The sequence below is a fragment of the Equus quagga genome, chromosome 4 (assembly GCF_021613505.1).
Source record: "Equus quagga isolate Etosha38 chromosome 4, UCLA_HA_Equagga_1.0, whole genome shotgun sequence".
In the NCBI taxonomy this organism is placed as follows: domain Eukaryota; kingdom Metazoa; phylum Chordata; class Mammalia; order Perissodactyla; family Equidae; genus Equus; species Equus quagga.
In genome coordinates this window covers 23,979,323-23,995,304 of record NC_060270.1, presented here as the reverse complement: position 1 = coordinate 23,995,304, position 15,982 = coordinate 23,979,323, and the positions used below count along the sequence as shown (strand labels likewise).

Sequence of the window (15,982 nt, the reverse complement as noted above, 5' to 3'; positions counted from 1 at the left end):
CAGTTTTGCCAAGAGCAGACGCTTGTCCTCGCCCCTTAGATCTTACCACAGTCTCTTCTCTGCACAAATGGAAGGGCATGAAGAAGAGAAGAGAACACTTAGCGTAAAGCACGATCAGGAGGTTTTGTTTGAAATAACTAGAGTGGTAAGCAGCAGGTTCCAGAATGCTAAGAAGAAAAGGGTGTCTACAATATGATTTTCTTACATGGCACCATCTGTTTTTCTTTGAATGTAATAAAAATGACAGCTTTTCATGTGCTGATATTCCCTGAGCCTTTTAAAGTCAAACACATGATGCTATTTGTGTGTAAAGGTTTTTCTCTTGTGCCCATTTGTTTCTCCAACTTGGATTTCTGTGTAAACTCCCCTGGCTGAATTACACAAGCCGCCCACACACAGCGCGGCCTCCCTGGCTGTAGAGTGGGGGGCGGGAACCGCGCGGCTCCCTGCGCCAGGCCAGGAAGACCTGAGGCGGCTGGCCCCCGCCCCTCCCCTCTCTGTGCCGCGATGGTGAATGTGCAACTTAGAAACATGGCTTCAAAATGGTTTTTGGCAACCACCCCCTTGTCTTCCTCTTTTCCTCTGTAAACCTTAATAAATCCCCTTTGCCCTAAATGCCTCCCTTTTCCCTTAAAAGGTAGTAATATGCATTTAAAGTAAACATATTCTTTTTTTTTAAAACAACTTTATAGAGGTACAATTTATATACCACAAATTCACCCATTTTAAGTGTACAATTCAATGCTTTTAAGTAAATTCACCAAGTTGCGCAACCCTCACCATAAGCCAGTTTCAGAACATTTCCGCCACCACACTGTGATCCCTCATAGCTTTAGAAGTGAATTCCCGTTCCCACTCCCATCCCCTGGCAGCCGTTAATCCACTTTCTGCCTCTGGATTTGCCTTTTCTGTGCTTTTCAAATAGATGAAATCGTACAATGGGTGGTCATTGGCATCTGGCTTCTTTCGCTCGGCATGCTGTTTCTGAGGTCCATCTGTATTGTGGCGTGGATCAGCATTTCTTTCCATTGTGTTGCTGACTGGGACTCTGTTGTGTGGATGTGCATCACATTTTGTGTATCCATTCCCCAGTTGCTGGACATTGGGTTGTTTTTACTTTTCAGCTAATGTGAGTAATGCTGCTATGAACATTTGTGTGCAAATCTTTGTACAGACATATTAAACCTCTTATTCTTGATAATTAATAAAATTGTTTCTAGTTCTTAATTCAAAAAGCAGCTGAGTTGAACATTTTATAACCCTAGTGCTTTGCCTCTCAAAAACCTCTCCAAAGCTAAACTGGCTCTGTTTTTACTTCCATAGGACTCTCAGTTGAGTATTTTTCTCTGGGTCACTGGCCCTTGGTAGAAAGGAGGCTCCCTACTTGTTAGGAAAATGTTCCTAACTCCTGCTTTCAAAAGACAAAAAGAGAGGCAGCCCTGGTGGCCTAGTGGTTAAAGTTCAGCACACTCTGCTTCAGCAGCCCAGGTTCAGCTCCCAGGCGCCGAACCACACCACTCGTCTGTCAGTAGCCATGCTGTGGCAGTGGCTCACATAGAAGGACTAGAAGGACCTACAACTAGGATATACAACTACGTACTGGGGCTTTTTGGGGGGAAAAAAAAGAAAAAAAAGGAGGGAGACTGGCAGCAGATGCTAGCTTAGGGCGAATCTTCCCCTGCAAAAAACAAAAACCCAAAAAACCCAAAGCATGTATCATTCAAGTTAAGGGGCATTGATTTCACACATTCCTTGTGTCCCGACCTGTGTTGGGTGCTGAGGAAGCCAACTGAGATGAGACCTGGACCCCTGAGACCTGAGCTTTTGGGAAGCAAAGGGCCAGGGAACTATTCTCATGCTATACACTCAGCAGTCAGTAATGAAAGGAAGTCTTTTAAGTTATTCTCTCTTCTCCTGCCTTATTTGATAAAGGAAAATTATTCTTAAGAATACTAGGAGCTGGCCTGGTGGCATAGTGGGTAAGTTCGTGCGCTCCACTTCAGTGGCCTGGGCTTCGCAGGTTCAGATCCTGGGTGCAGACGTAGCACCACTCATCAAGGCATGCTGTGGTGGCATCCCACATAAAATAGAGGAAGACTGGCACAGATGTTAGCTCAGCCTCAATCTTCCTCAAGCAAAAAGAGGAAGATTGGCAACAGATGTTAGTTCAGGGCCATTCTTCCTCACAAAAAAAAAGAATACTATTGAAGTCCCTACCCATTTTTTTTCCAACTAAAAGAATTTTAGCTCGTGCAAGGAAGTTAGTACTAGTCAGAGTTTCAGGCCTTTTCCAAACAGAGGTTATCTGCACACCCCTTTCTAAAGAACAGCAGCTGGAAGCCCTGTGGGCTGCCCTGCAGGTCAGCCTCCCACCCTTTGTAGGGCTTTCTTCTGAGCAGTCTCAGTTTGGATATGTCCAGGGCCTAAGAGCACACAGCTTCAGGAGGTGGCCTATTTTATTAGTCAGCTGGTTTGTTACACAGTTTTTTCTTATTTCGGACCAGGCATTTTACTTCCTATTAATTTTTTCTGTTAATCGCATGTCCATCTGCCTCTTGCACATGGTACCTTTTACATTTTGAAGTAATTAACCCTCTTTCCTTTCCCAAGGTAATTTCTGCTAGTTCAGGGGTTCTTATAACCGACTCTGATCCCTAGGTGGGGTTTAATCTATTTATAGTGGAGTAGTTGGGAGGAAACTATTAATGTGGCCAAATACTGTTTGATTGGTTGGTTGGTTGGTTGCCTGGCTGGCTGGTTGGTTGGTCGGTTGGTTTGAAAAACTGCCGACACCCTCTTGGCTCATGTCAAGCTTGTGGTTCACCAAAAACTCCAAATCTCTTGGATTCATAAACTGAGTCATCTCCATTCTGTACTGGAGTCATTTTGGTGTTGCCGAATCATATATAACTTTACATTTAGCCTTCTTAAGTTTGATCTTACTGGGTTTTTTTTTTATTGTGATAAAATATACATTACAAAATTTACCATTTTAACCATTTTTAAGTGTATGGTTCCATTGCACTCAGTACATTCCCATTGTTGTGCAACCATCACTGCCATCTATCTCCAAAACATTTTTCATTTTCCAAAACTGAAACTCTGTACCCATTAAACAATTATTCCCTGTTTCGTCCCACCACTAGCCCCTGGCACCCTTCTGTTTCCACTTTCTCTCTCTCTGAATTTGACGACTCTGGGTACCGCTTGAGTGGAGTTATACAGTATTTGTCCTTTTGTGAAGGGCTTATTTCACTTAGCAAATTGTGTTCAAGGTTCATCCATGTGAAAGCATATGTCAGAATTTCCTTTTTAAGGCTGAATAATATTCCATTGTAAGTATATACCACATTTTGTTTATTGATTCAACTGTTGATGGACATTTGGGTTGTTTCCACCTTTTGGCTATTGGGAGTAATGCTGCTATGAACATGAGTGTACAAAATATCTGTTCGAGGCTTTTAACTCATTACATTCTGCCCATTTTGTGTCATTGGATAATTATCTGTAAATCACATAAGCTTGATCTCTGACTCTACTCAAATCCCTTCTTAATAAAAATGTTGCACTTTCTGTTGATCTGAAGATACCATTTATACAAAATCGTCATTTCCCACATCTTCAGGCTTTTGTAAGTTATGCCCTGGTCTTCACAGCTGGACTCAGAGCAGACTGCTTTCACATTCAGCCTGAGTCTAAGTTTATTCTGGTTCTTTTGGTTCAAGTCTAACTTGGGGGGCTGGGGTCAGGGCGTGTGAGTCAAATCACCTCTAGGCTGGATTAAAGTGGAAGGTTTGGGGCGTTTTGTTTGTTTTTTTATTTGTCTTTTTGTAGGCCACTGAGACTACACAGAAACTAATATCAGGTATCAAGAAGCAGGAAATGTAGTCTTAGAGTGACCTGATTAGGACTGAATTCGTTTGCTCCACAAATATTTTTTGATCTCCTACTTGTCAAAAACACATAGTGCTTTTGGGAATCAAAAAATGAAAAAGACACATCCTTGCTTTTAAGACGATTACAATGCAAAATATTAGACAAACTTCTGCTGTAACCCAGAGATCTTTAAGCAAGGCTTCAACCCATGGCTGTAAAAACCTATCTCCTTAAGATGAGGAGGATTACAAAATACATCAGAAAGCAAAGTGCGCTCTGAAGTGATGTTTTAGTCTCGATGGGTTTTAAGCAAGGATTTGGGGACAGACTGAAAAATGAAACATGAAAGCTTCAGAGGTGTCTGGCTTTTCCTTTACTTGGGCTAATCTCAGAGCACCAGGAAAACAAAAAGTCCTCTTGCTCTTGACAGTATCCAATTCTTATTATTTTTAGAGAATGGTAACTATGCATTTATGAATTTCTTTGTCAGGGCAATTTAGTTAATAGGTATGTAAATGACTACTTATTTCATTGTGTAGGTGGATTGCTCCATGTACGCTTTCTGAGGAAGAGTGTAAGTGCTAAAAACTCTTAACGCTGCAAATGCAAAGAAGCAGAAGTTAGTTAGAATGCCATACCCCTCTTGTCTTAGGTGTTAGGAATGAGACAGAGAGGGCCCATCTTGTAATGGACGTTTGTTCGCTCAGTGGAATTTCTCATTCACATCCAACTTGAACTGCCCTTTTCCGATGCAGGAAAACCTAAGTGAATTGGGCTGCAAGGTTGTTTCTTATTATTGGTTTTCAAGCACCAAGGATCATTATAAACCTAGCTGGGGTGGCGTGGGGGAGGTGCTGATAGTTAATATCACAGTAATAAGTTTTCATGCAAGATTTGCAGTCTAAGGCATCTAGTGAAAACATCCCCTAAAAAAACACCTAAGGCTTCTTTTAAAAGTTTGTTGTTTTTCAGCATGAAAACAACTTCAGAGGAGGCTGAGAATTCCAAAGCTCTTCTGGCTTTAGCCACCTCCTGTGATCAGCACGGAAACTTCCATAATCCTTGAGTTAAAGCAGGCCGGCCCAGGAAGAAGTCACCAGGGGGAGAGAATAAATCGGCCCTCCTGGGGAATTAGCCTCATCTTCAATTGTGTTTTAATCATTACATTACCCTGCTTTGAAATTTCCTCAGATTCCTAGTTGTCACGCAAATCGAATTAAAATTCTTGCCAATGGGTCCAAGCCTTCCACTACTTTGCCCTTCTATGCTTCTTATCCAGCTTCTTTTGGCTCCCTCTGATGTCACTTTACGGTCTCCACAAACAGGCTGGCGAACAAACACGCAGAAACTCACCGTGTCTTGTTTCTTCCTGTCGGTTTACAGCTCATAGAATTCCCCATCCCTGCCTCTTACTCATCAGTGACCTGATTCCTTCTCACCCGCCCCTTATCACTTGGCTCTATACAGTTGTCACAGGCATGTTCCTTTATGTGGCAAGCTCTGTCTGAGCTGTGCTATGGCTACTGAGGATAGAGACCAGGGGCCGTGTCGACTTCCTTCAACCTTCCAGCTCTGCAAGGGGCAGGCAGCTGGCTGCACATTGGGAGCGCTGCTTTGTTAAAATGCTTCACGGGCTTGCTTGTGCTTTTGTTTTTCCTTCAGGTGCAGAGTGAAGACAGTGTCCTCCTGTTTGTCATTGCCTGGACCATCACAGAAATTATCCGTTATTCCTTTTATACGTTCAGTCTGTTAAACCACCTGCCTTACCTCATCAAATGGGCCAGGTAAAGAAGGACATGCAATGAAAACTAAGTTCTGAAATGATCCATCACTGCATTGGCCCTTTATTGTCTAAATATTGCCTCCAAGTTCCTAAAAATAAAATTATACAAGACAGAGGTTGGGTAGAAATCTGGTCTGTAGATTTTATCTATAGATAAGAGACTCTACTTATCTCTCATTAATAGAAACACTGTCTTAAATTTTTTTTTAAAAGATTTTATTTTTTCCTTTTTCTCCTCAAAGCCCCCTGGTACTTAGTTGTGGTTCCTTCTAGTTGTGGCATGTGGGACGCTGCCTCAGCGTGTCTTGATGAGCAGTGCCATGTCCGCACCCAGGATTCCAACCGACGATTCCCTGGGCCACCGCAGTGGAGCCCGCAAACTTAACCACTCGGCCACGGGGCCGGCCCCATGTCTTAAATTTTTCGTACTTAAGTTATTTTTATTGGGTCAGTTCTTGTTAGTTAAATTATTTGATAGAGATTTGATGTAACATCCCCTTTTTGTCCATATCAAAATTTACTGATGAGCTTCTGCCATTATGTTAGTTTTTTAGCCCACGTCCAATTCTCATTCTCAATTTCGCCAACAAGTTATGACTCTTAAATTAGTTTTTAATTAATGACAACCGTTACATGGCACTTTTAGCTTGTTCTCAGTTTTATTTTGCTTTACTTGTGTTATGAATTGGATAAAAGGCTGACAGTTCATCTGTTTATCTGAAGTAACCCATGAGACTGTTGCGAGCAGTTTTCTGAGTTGGGAAGGACTCTGGGGAGGAACAACAGAGCAAAAGGGGCAACACTGTCTTTGGGGCCCAAGTGCTTCATTTCATGGAAGGACAACGGTAGTTTCTAAATAATTTATGAGCTCAGTAATCAAATTGGAGCCATAAACCCCTTGTTTCCAACATTTCAAGTATGTGAACTCCTTCTCCCTTCCTTCCGTTCTTTTTTTGCAATAAACATTTTTATTAAGAAAAGGGAAGAATGGGAAAAACAGAGCAGTTATTAACCAGCCTGGGCAGGCATTGTGAAAGCCGTCCGCCCTGGTTAGAGGGAAAGGTTATTGACAAGCCCTGATTTTACTAGTGGACAACGATGCTTCTGTCTCTTGTTTCCCATGGCCCATGGAAGATTTCTTCCTCCTCCACCGTCCTCCTTAGCATGGCTGAAGTGGGCAACAGGGAACACTCTTCCTTTCACTGTCACAGGTTTCTCAGCACAGTTCCTGGGCCTGGAAGTTGGTAGCCCAGTGCTCACTGTCAGCCCCAAACAGCCAGAAGCTTTTTAAAATCTGAGCTGATGGTTTCTTTAGAATACTTATACCTGGAAGAATGACTTCCAGTTAGTTCCGTAGGATGAACCTCTCTCTGAATTCTTTTTGAAACATAGAGAACTCCTTTTTAAGTGAAAAAAAATTGTGTGGATTCTCCCATGTGATAGTAATTATGGTTTTGAAAAATTACATAATGACCAAAAGCTACCGTGAATTGTTTAATGTTTCTTAAATAGCATCTATCTCATTTTTTACAGTAGTGTGTACAGACATTTGAATAATTGTAGCAGTATCCTCATTGGATGCGCTGTTTTCTTTAGTCCACAGCCCGGGCTTGGCGTACATTGTAGGGATTCCTAGACGCAGGCTCCGACACCTTCCCTGACTCCCTGTAAACCCCAACCCCACTCGCACCCCACAGGCAAGACCCTTCAGTATAAACCATGACTCAGTGCCCCTACTTTACCAATATTTGGCATCACCTTAGTTATTTTAGGGAGCTATTTTGAAGAGTTGTTTAGTCAGACCAAATTTTGAGGCTGACCAAATATGTTTATTTTCTTTTAGAACATTCAGAAACATACCTGCTATAGATCCTTTTCAAAAACTGGCTTGAAAAACCTGAATTTAAGCAGTGGGTAAACAGGAAAATGTATAAACAGAGCTTTCTAAAAGACCAGTACTGATGAGAAGGGTGGAAGTGTGTCTTTCTGCTAAGGCTGGCTTCGAGCCCCAGTGTGAGTGTTCTGTTGTTTTAGGTACACGCTTTTCATTGTGCTGTACCCCATGGGAGTGTCGGGAGAGCTGCTCACCATCTACGCTGCCTTGCCCTTTGTCAGACAGGCCGGCCTGTACTCCATCAGTTTACCCAACAAGTACAACTTCTCCTTTGACTATTACGCATTCCTCATTCTGATAATGATCTCCTACATTCCACGTAAGTAAACACTTATGCATATATTTGTTTATGTCTTAAAAAGTGGCTTCACAATAACTAGAGTTAAATGCCTTTGGTTGTTTTTCCACCATATCCAAGCAAATGTAAATCTAATTTATTGGGAACACTTAGTTTTTATTGAATGCTGACTGTCAGAGGGAATTTTCTCTGGTAGTAATTGAATAAAGATGAACCCTTCTCAATAGAGCTGCCAAAAGGCACCCTTCCCAGTGTGTGGGTTTGAAACACTGAATGCCAGATAGGTTCAGTGTCTGCTGGTGAAAGTATGGGGGAAAACAGCCATTAAAGCCCTTACCTTGAGTTTTTCTGTCTCTCAAGAACTGCTTGTTTTGGTGTCTGAAGAACATTGTAAAGAGATTTTTGCGTTTTTACTGTATCAAGATAGAGTTACTTCATTTTTAAGGAATCAGTAGTTAACCAGAAACAAATAACATAAAAATAGATTTTTTTCTATATTTCTTATTTGGAAATAAGCATGAAAACCATCTGAAGAGGACATGGTGTTCTCTTCAGAATGGTTTCCAGTTATTTTAACAGTATTGCTACAGGTTAAATATATGGATAATCACATGTGCCTGTCGGCATCCCCAGAAAGAAAGAAGAGGCCTTGTTTGAGGCTTCTATGAAGTGAGTCCTGTTTGCTGAGGAAGAGTTGTTTAGTCCTTTTCTCAAATTTTAATGTTCAGTTGAAATCCTGTGAGTGATTTCCACATACCCGAAAGGATCTTGTTCTACCCAAGGGTATATGAAGTTAATGTTTCTTCTCATTTAGCTATTTCCGTAGCCATTGTGGCTCTGAATCTAATTTTAGTCTATAAGATGCTATATTCTGCCCTAAACCTTGGGTTAAATTCAGACCAGAGGATTGGGTTTTCCTTCAGCCCACAGCGTGAACTGAATGAATCACCCTAACAATTGAAAACGACATGTTTGTGTGTCCCTCTGTGGAAAATTGTATTTCATGCATTGTGAGAAAAAAACTACATCCAGATTTCATGTGAATGTTTATCTTAGGGAAATTCTTAGACCCAGGTCTGCTTCATGATTCATTTTCCACTCTTTATGAATTATCAAGTCCTCCTCTTTGGTGCTGGAACCACAGTGGCTAAAGGCCATCTCTTTTCAGGTGCAAAAGGTAGTTGATTTTTAAACAAAAGATAAATATGGAAGAGTCTAAAAATTTAAGTAATAAAAATTAAGTCACTGTTTTTCACCTTTCTAATTTTGTTCCCTCAGAGTTTCATTTTCCAGTCTGTAGAGCAACAATTCCTAGTCGCAGAATTGCCACACCCAGAGTAATATATAATATCCCACGGGGTACCACAGGATTTATTTAAATTCAACATAAATTTTTGAATGAATAGGAGATAGATGCTGTGTTTGATAACTTGGAAGGGGGCAGGGAAGAGATCATGAAATCGAATCAATAACAAGGTGCTACCACATTGGCAGAAATCTGGGGCCCCTACCTCAGAGTCGCTGCAGGATTTCCAGTCTGTTGAAAAAGGAGGGGCTTCATTCCAGAGCAGCCTGGCTCTGTCTGCACCCCCTAGTCTATTTTACGCTCTAGTGGCAGCCAGTGCCCAGCCCTTTGGTTCTGCCTGCTGACTTCGTGATCTAGTTAAGGGGCACCCCTCCCTGGTGATAGGATTCTCGGGAAAACAAACCCAGTTCCGTGAGATGTTCCTTCTTGGCCTTAAGATTGAGAGAGAGAAGAGAAAAAACACAGCCCTCAGGGCCAGCTGTGTTGCAGAGTGTGGGGCAGACTCTCCTCTCAACAGAAGTCTGTTTTCTTCCCCTCCATTCCTTCCCCCTTCTTCCATCCTCAGCCTCCTTGTGGTAAGGACCTGGCCTAGTTAAAGTCTATATGATTTCTTTTTTAAGGCAACTTAACTCTATAGACCAAGAAAAAGGTTTGATTCCAAGTAAAGATTAAAAGATTCCCTCCAAATCCCTGACTTCCCGCCCAGGCTCAAGATGGCAGCCCAGACTGTATCTCCTGCTGCAGATCATTTCTGTCTGCTGGCACTCACTGTGCCTCTGGCCTGAGCCAGTTGCCCTCCATGTTTTCAGTAGTTTCGGTTGTTAATATTGAGACCAGTTCGAACAGTTCATTCCAGCCAACTGCACATTTCCAACTTTCCAAAACTTTGTATTTATAAGAAGAAAAGACAGAGTTAGGAGAGGTTGCTGTTGATAGGCAGTCTTCTTTACCAAATTTGGTTTTCTTCCTACAACTTAAGTTTATTTTCATCTTTACTGGGAAGCTGTTGAGATACCTGTCTTTATGAAGCAATACCCCTTCTTTATGGTCCTGACCTATTGCTGCATATGCAGCCCAAACTGTGGCCCGTGAGCTGTGGCCTCAGGGGTTTTCTCATATTGGGGTGCTTTGGAGTCGCTTGCAAAGTGCCCCTCTCCTGCTGTATGGCAGTTGCAGTATGTGCAGTATCTGCAGGCTCATTACACATCTGAGTCCTGTTTACATCCCCCCCCCAAACTGGCAAAAGTTGGTTGTAGGTGTGGGGGTAAAAAAAAAGAGTGAGAAATGAGAAGCATCGATGTAGGGTGAGGGCACCGAGATGCTGGGCACTCTCCACGTTGTCAGTAACCATAACCACACCTCTAGTTTTTAGAGAAACTGAGAAGAAACTTGCTGCAAGCAGAGCATCTCCAGTTCTCAGCCTCCAGGTCCTCCTCTCCTAGAGAGAAAGTAAGCCCATCTTCTTAGAGGGACACGGGCCCAGGGACTCCCACAACCCCCACCCCAACACACGGAGACAGACACACACGCATGCACAGCCACTGTCTCCATTCTGTGTCCTGAACTGGGAGAGCAGGAGGTAGAATTCTAAAGAGCCTATTGTCAGGTCGAAATTTTCTTAGGGGTTTTCTTCACTGTAGCTCAATGTAGTTAAAAATAGTAGCCATGCATCTGGAGTTGTTTCAGTCATGATAGTTGGGTTCAGTCTGAACATACGAGTAATTCAGATGGAGACAGCATCACCCAAGTTCTGGTCCCCAAGAAGTCACTACTAGAGGTATCGAGAACCTGCAGCCTGGTACCTCCATTCTCCTGGCCTCCCACACACATTCCTTTCTCTTTGGCACTTAGAAACCTCTGAAGGATGTAAAGAAATGAAAGGCCACGTCTGCCTTCCATTTCTGACCTCTGACCTTTCCGGTAGCCAGCAGACTGTTGCCTACAGGGATGAAGGCAGACCCCACCATCTTGCCTTAACTGCCTCTAAGGGCCTAATGAATGGCTTCTAGGTTGTCATCCTCCCTCAGACCCGCTAAACCAGCTGTGAGGCTGCAGCCACCTTAGATGGGGCAGTGTAATCACAAATGCAACCAGTGGAAACGTCCTTAACGTACTTTGCCACCAAGTTTCCCTTTACTAAAGTATATCTATAGAAATTTGACTGGCCCCACATATGTAAATGCTTACAATTAGCATTCCTTATGGTTTAATTATATCTTTACTTCCAGTTTTTAGATTATAGAGCTTGTCAAATTTTCTGGCTTTCGTACTAAAATAGTTCTCTCCCTGTTGAATTATATGCACGAGCTGGGTCTTTTCTGTGAATAACTTCCTGCCTGCAAGTGGTGAGTGGGGTGGATGGCACCCTGTGCACCCCCAGCCTCCTCTGCAGCTTATCAGCTCCGTGCCACACACCCACTGATGTCTTGGAGTACTTTGGGAAGATCGTTTGAAATTTGGCCAACTTGGAACCCATTTAAAAAGGAAGAAACTGTCAGGGGAGAGTTGGCAGCAGTAGAAATTACCTCCCCAGAGATACAGGTTACTGTCTAAAAAATAGAGATGGGAGCTGTTGGGAAGGGAAGGAAGGAAGGAAGAAGATAGCACTCCACATCGTCTTACTGCAGGTTTTTACATGGCCATTGAGCCCCCAGTTTACAGTCACCTTGTGGAGGCCAGGCGGCTTGAGCTGGCAACTCCCAGCAGGGACACTGTGGGCATTGAGGTGGGACAGTTCTTAGTGGTGGGGAACTGTCGCACACTGCACGTTTGGCATTCCTGGCCCCATGTGCTAAATGCCAGTCACCTGCCCCCTTCCCCCTAATTCCAAATACTCCCTAGGGGGGCAGTACCACCCTGTTCTTTTGAAATTCAGTACTTTTTAAAGTAATCTGTGAAATGACCAAGAACAGACTCTCCAGTGCCTAAGATGCTGGCTTCCTTTTCACAAGACTTTTCTACACCCAAACCTGGTGTGGCTGTGTCAGCAGTGTCTCAGCACTCCTCCCTCCTCAGTCTCCCCATTCCAAGAACAGCCTTTCTCAGGAAGTACATTTGGGAGATCTGCCCAGGTGACAGAGCAGTGACCGGGCTAGACTAAGAGTCAGGAGCCCAGAGCCTGGTGCTAACTTTGTCAGTGATTTGCTGTGAAACCCCTGGCAAGTCGCCTACCCTCTCTAGGGCCTGAATTCCTCCTCTGAACAGGAATAATAACTCCATCACTAGAATTCTTCACCTGGTTCTTGTGAAATCAGAGAATAAATGTGAAGATAATATGAGGAAGTGTAAAGAGTATTATTTGGCAGCTCTGTGGCATCTTGACTGGTAAGGATAGTGACAATAGGGTCTGTCATTCCATTCCACACCACCCTTCCCCCTCGGCTACAGCAGGAAAAAGGTAAGTCTCTGCGTTTGCCCTCCCTTCCCAGCCCGCCTTGGTGCCTGCCTTATTGCTGGATGGGAAGGGAGAGTCTGAGAGCACCTGCAGTCCAATGCTTTAAACAGAACGCGCAAGTTTAAATGACCTCCTTAACCACTTCTTTCTTTTCTTTCCAGTTTTTCCCCAGTTATACTTCCACATGATACACCAGAGAAGAAAGGTCCTTTCTCATACTGAAGAACACAAGAAATTTGAATAGTTCCTGCTTCCTGCACCCCTCAAAAAAAAAACCTTTTCAATGACAAAAAATGCTGCAGACTTTTTGAGTTCCTAATACATTTCATAGAAAATAAGTAAGAACTGTTTTTAAAATATTTAAAAAATAAAAATAAAACCTAAAATTCAGTATCACATGGGCCTAGGATTTTATTAAAAAAAAAAAAGCTGTTACATGAAGCATCCTGGCCGGTCGAATTCAGCATGCTCTTTCAACCAGAAATACCCAATATTTATGATGGCGCTAGAAAGGGATTTGGCATTTTGTATCCTCCTGTTTCCTTCCTGGATCTGATAAATATGGAGCTGTAACACTAAGTGCTGGAGAGTTATGGTGCGAGTGATGAAGTTGTACCCGCTGAGTGCCCAGCTCGCAGCAGAGTCGTGTTTCAGTCTGCAGTGCATTTAGTTAGCGTTCGCTTTTCAAAGTGCTTGACTGCATGCTGGAAACTTTGTATTTTTGAAGCGGCAAACTTTGTTCTCTGGAATGCTCTGAAGTTGTGGCTGGGCCCTGTCCCCTCCCCTCTAGTGAGTGAATTATACAGTGTATATGTCTGTGAAGCTTTGGGGTAGAACCTTAATCAGAAAACAACTAGAACCTTTTGTCTGTCTTCACTGCCTGCCACTGAGAAACAGTGCTTGAATCTACTGAGTTTGTGTACATTGTAGAGAACCTCCCTTCTCTGGGGCTCCGCCTCGATCGTATTTTAGCAGAATGACAGTCCTCAGAAACGGGAAGCTCAGTCGCTAGTAGATGGCAAGTGCCTTTCACAGTCCCATTCTCGGAACACCTGTGGGAAAGGCATTTGCCGATAGCTGTTCTCCTTTATGGACCTGACGCCAGTCCAGGCCCATGGGAGTAGAGAAGCTGTTATTGAAAGCACATGGAAGGTGTTACTTTAGAAACGTAGTCCGGAAGAACGTTCAGGAATAGATTTATACACTCTTATTATTTGATTTTTAAATTTTCATTCAACTCTTCTGTTTGGCTCCTTCTGCTTGTGGTCCTGTGTAGTCCCACCGAGTTGTGAGTCCAGAGGCAGTGCAGGGTTCCAGCTGGGCAGTCGTGAACCAAAGGCAGTATCCTCCACACATGCTGGAGCAGCCAAGAAATGCTTTAGTCATATGGACACTGTCTAATTAGCCATTTAATGTCTTCATACCATTTAAGGGCTCAGCTGTCCATTTACAACTTTTCAGGAAAGGATTGGATGAAAAAGTAAAGCCCAGGTTTAGGCATGCACTAGATTTTAAACACAGAACGTTCTTGTGGCACCTTTTCTTCTTAATTGGTTGCTCTTTAAAACTTCAGAGGTCTAGTTTGCTAGCTTCACGAGTAGTTTTCATTTAAAATATAATTGCTGATATCAGAAGAGTATCATAATGGCAGATAATTTTTAAGTGCTTATTTTCATAGAAGCTTGAAAATTAGGATGAAAATGAGAAGAAAGTATGCAGCCTAAAATTTAATGCAGGCAAATATGTAATAAATTATTTTTGAATTGAGCATTAAAATTCTGCTTCTTAAAATCACTCTTAACTGGATCTGTTGAGATTAGAATCTATTCTTGTACTTCATGAACACAGTATGTGGGAAAGATTATTTTTCATGCTTTTTCTTCTTGCAAAATGTATTTCTACTATAAAATAAAATCCATTTGAGTTCTATTAGCCTTATTACTTACTTGGGGGAAGATTTTTTTCAGTTGCTTTAGGAATAGTTATAGAAGATGGGATGAAAAATGTAGGTTTTCCAGGATTGCCGGATTGGCTGTTCTATTCAGGCATCTATTATAATCTGTCAGTATTTATGGAAAACAGTCTTTCGCGAACAGTGGAATTACAGCAAATTGAACTTTGGCAACAAGAACACAGCAAACAGCTCCCTTCTCAAAAATGCTCTCAACCCCAGTGTGTATTTTTGTCCATTAACATTTAAAATGCTCTTGGCAGATAAGGAAGGAATGCCACCACGTCCTTCCATCACCTCTCAGTAACTGGTTTATCTCTAACTTATCCTTTGAAGTGGTGGTGTTCTTTTATGAATTGACAACATGTACCGCACCAAATGCCACACCTTCTTATAAAGTGTGAATGAGGAAGGTGGTATTGGGTGGGTATCTTGTCAGACTGAGCATTTTCACTCTGGGGCCTAGTCAAAGGCATCATCTGCCCGGCTGCCCACCAGACTAGGTGATTCAGATCCCCCCTGGGGGACCGCCTTCCAGCAGGGAATTCTTTGAGGTATATGGTAGTGCTTTGTGGACACGAGCTGCTAACCTGCGTCTTGCTGTGTCCTGTCTGCTAGAGTTGGGATCATTCATTTAACACATCCTGGCCATTATCACAGGCACCTGAGACTCAGTCACGGAGAAGGCCCTCCCCTCCCAGACAAACACGCTCCTCTGGAGAGAACTTCCGCCAGGAAGGGTTTTGAAGATGCATAGTTAAAGAGGCGTGTGAAGAGATTGTGCCCTCATTTCCACTTGTCGTCTTGGTTATTCATTTATAATACAAGGTTGGCATTGATGTGGTACAACCTGCAAATTATTTTCAATTCTGAGTTTCAGATAAAACATTATAAAACATCAGAATCAGTACATACTGCTCCTTTGAAATTTGGGTAAAAAATTATACAACCGTATATATAGTCATTTTTGTATTTTTTCTATGTTGTGAAAACCAAAATTGTAATTTTATAAGTCTTTGATTCACTAAAATTATATAATTTAAATGTATTTTTTGTATATTTAGAAATAAGGAATTCGAAGACTATGCTTAACTTTCTATGCATGCATTTGGAAGCTGTTTTTACCTGATAATGTTAATGTGGTAATAAGTTGTCTTCATAAAATACTGATCTGTGTTGCATTTCAAAATAAACTGGTGTGTGCTCTGCCTGGATTTGAAATGCTGGACAGCGAGTCTAGTGATTTCTCAGATTAAATTGGCCTGAGTGTGGTGGTGTAGGAATATGGAAGAGTTTCCATTTGGATTCCAGCTCTTTCTTTGACAATTTAAAGATCTATTTCTGCTGTTCATGATGGTTCTGCACTTACAGGAAAAATAGCCAGACTCTGTTAAGAGGTTCCCAAAAAGTCATTATTCCTGTCAGTCCGTCTTCAAGCCTACCACGCCCCCTCCAACCTGGCTGCAGAGGGACAAGAGGC

The 15,982-nt window shown here is 42.5% G+C and overlaps 1 protein-coding gene across 1 annotated transcript in view; it reads left to right on the top strand.

Annotated features, from left to right (window-relative positions):
* HACD2 (3-hydroxyacyl-CoA dehydratase 2) overlaps positions 1–14,480 on the top strand; it is a 95,264-nt gene extending 80,784 nt beyond the window's left edge. Inside the window, exons 5-7 of the mRNA XM_046657972.1 lie at positions 5,539–5,660; positions 7,694–7,872; positions 12,713–14,480. Of these exons, the coding sequence (XP_046513928.1) occupies positions 5,539–5,660; positions 7,694–7,872; positions 12,713–12,795 (384 nt within the window). The 3' untranslated portion in view covers positions 12,796–14,480. The remainder of the gene's footprint in view (positions 1–5,538; positions 5,661–7,693; positions 7,873–12,712) is intronic.
* The last annotated feature ends 1,502 nt before the right edge of the window (positions 14,481–15,982 follow it).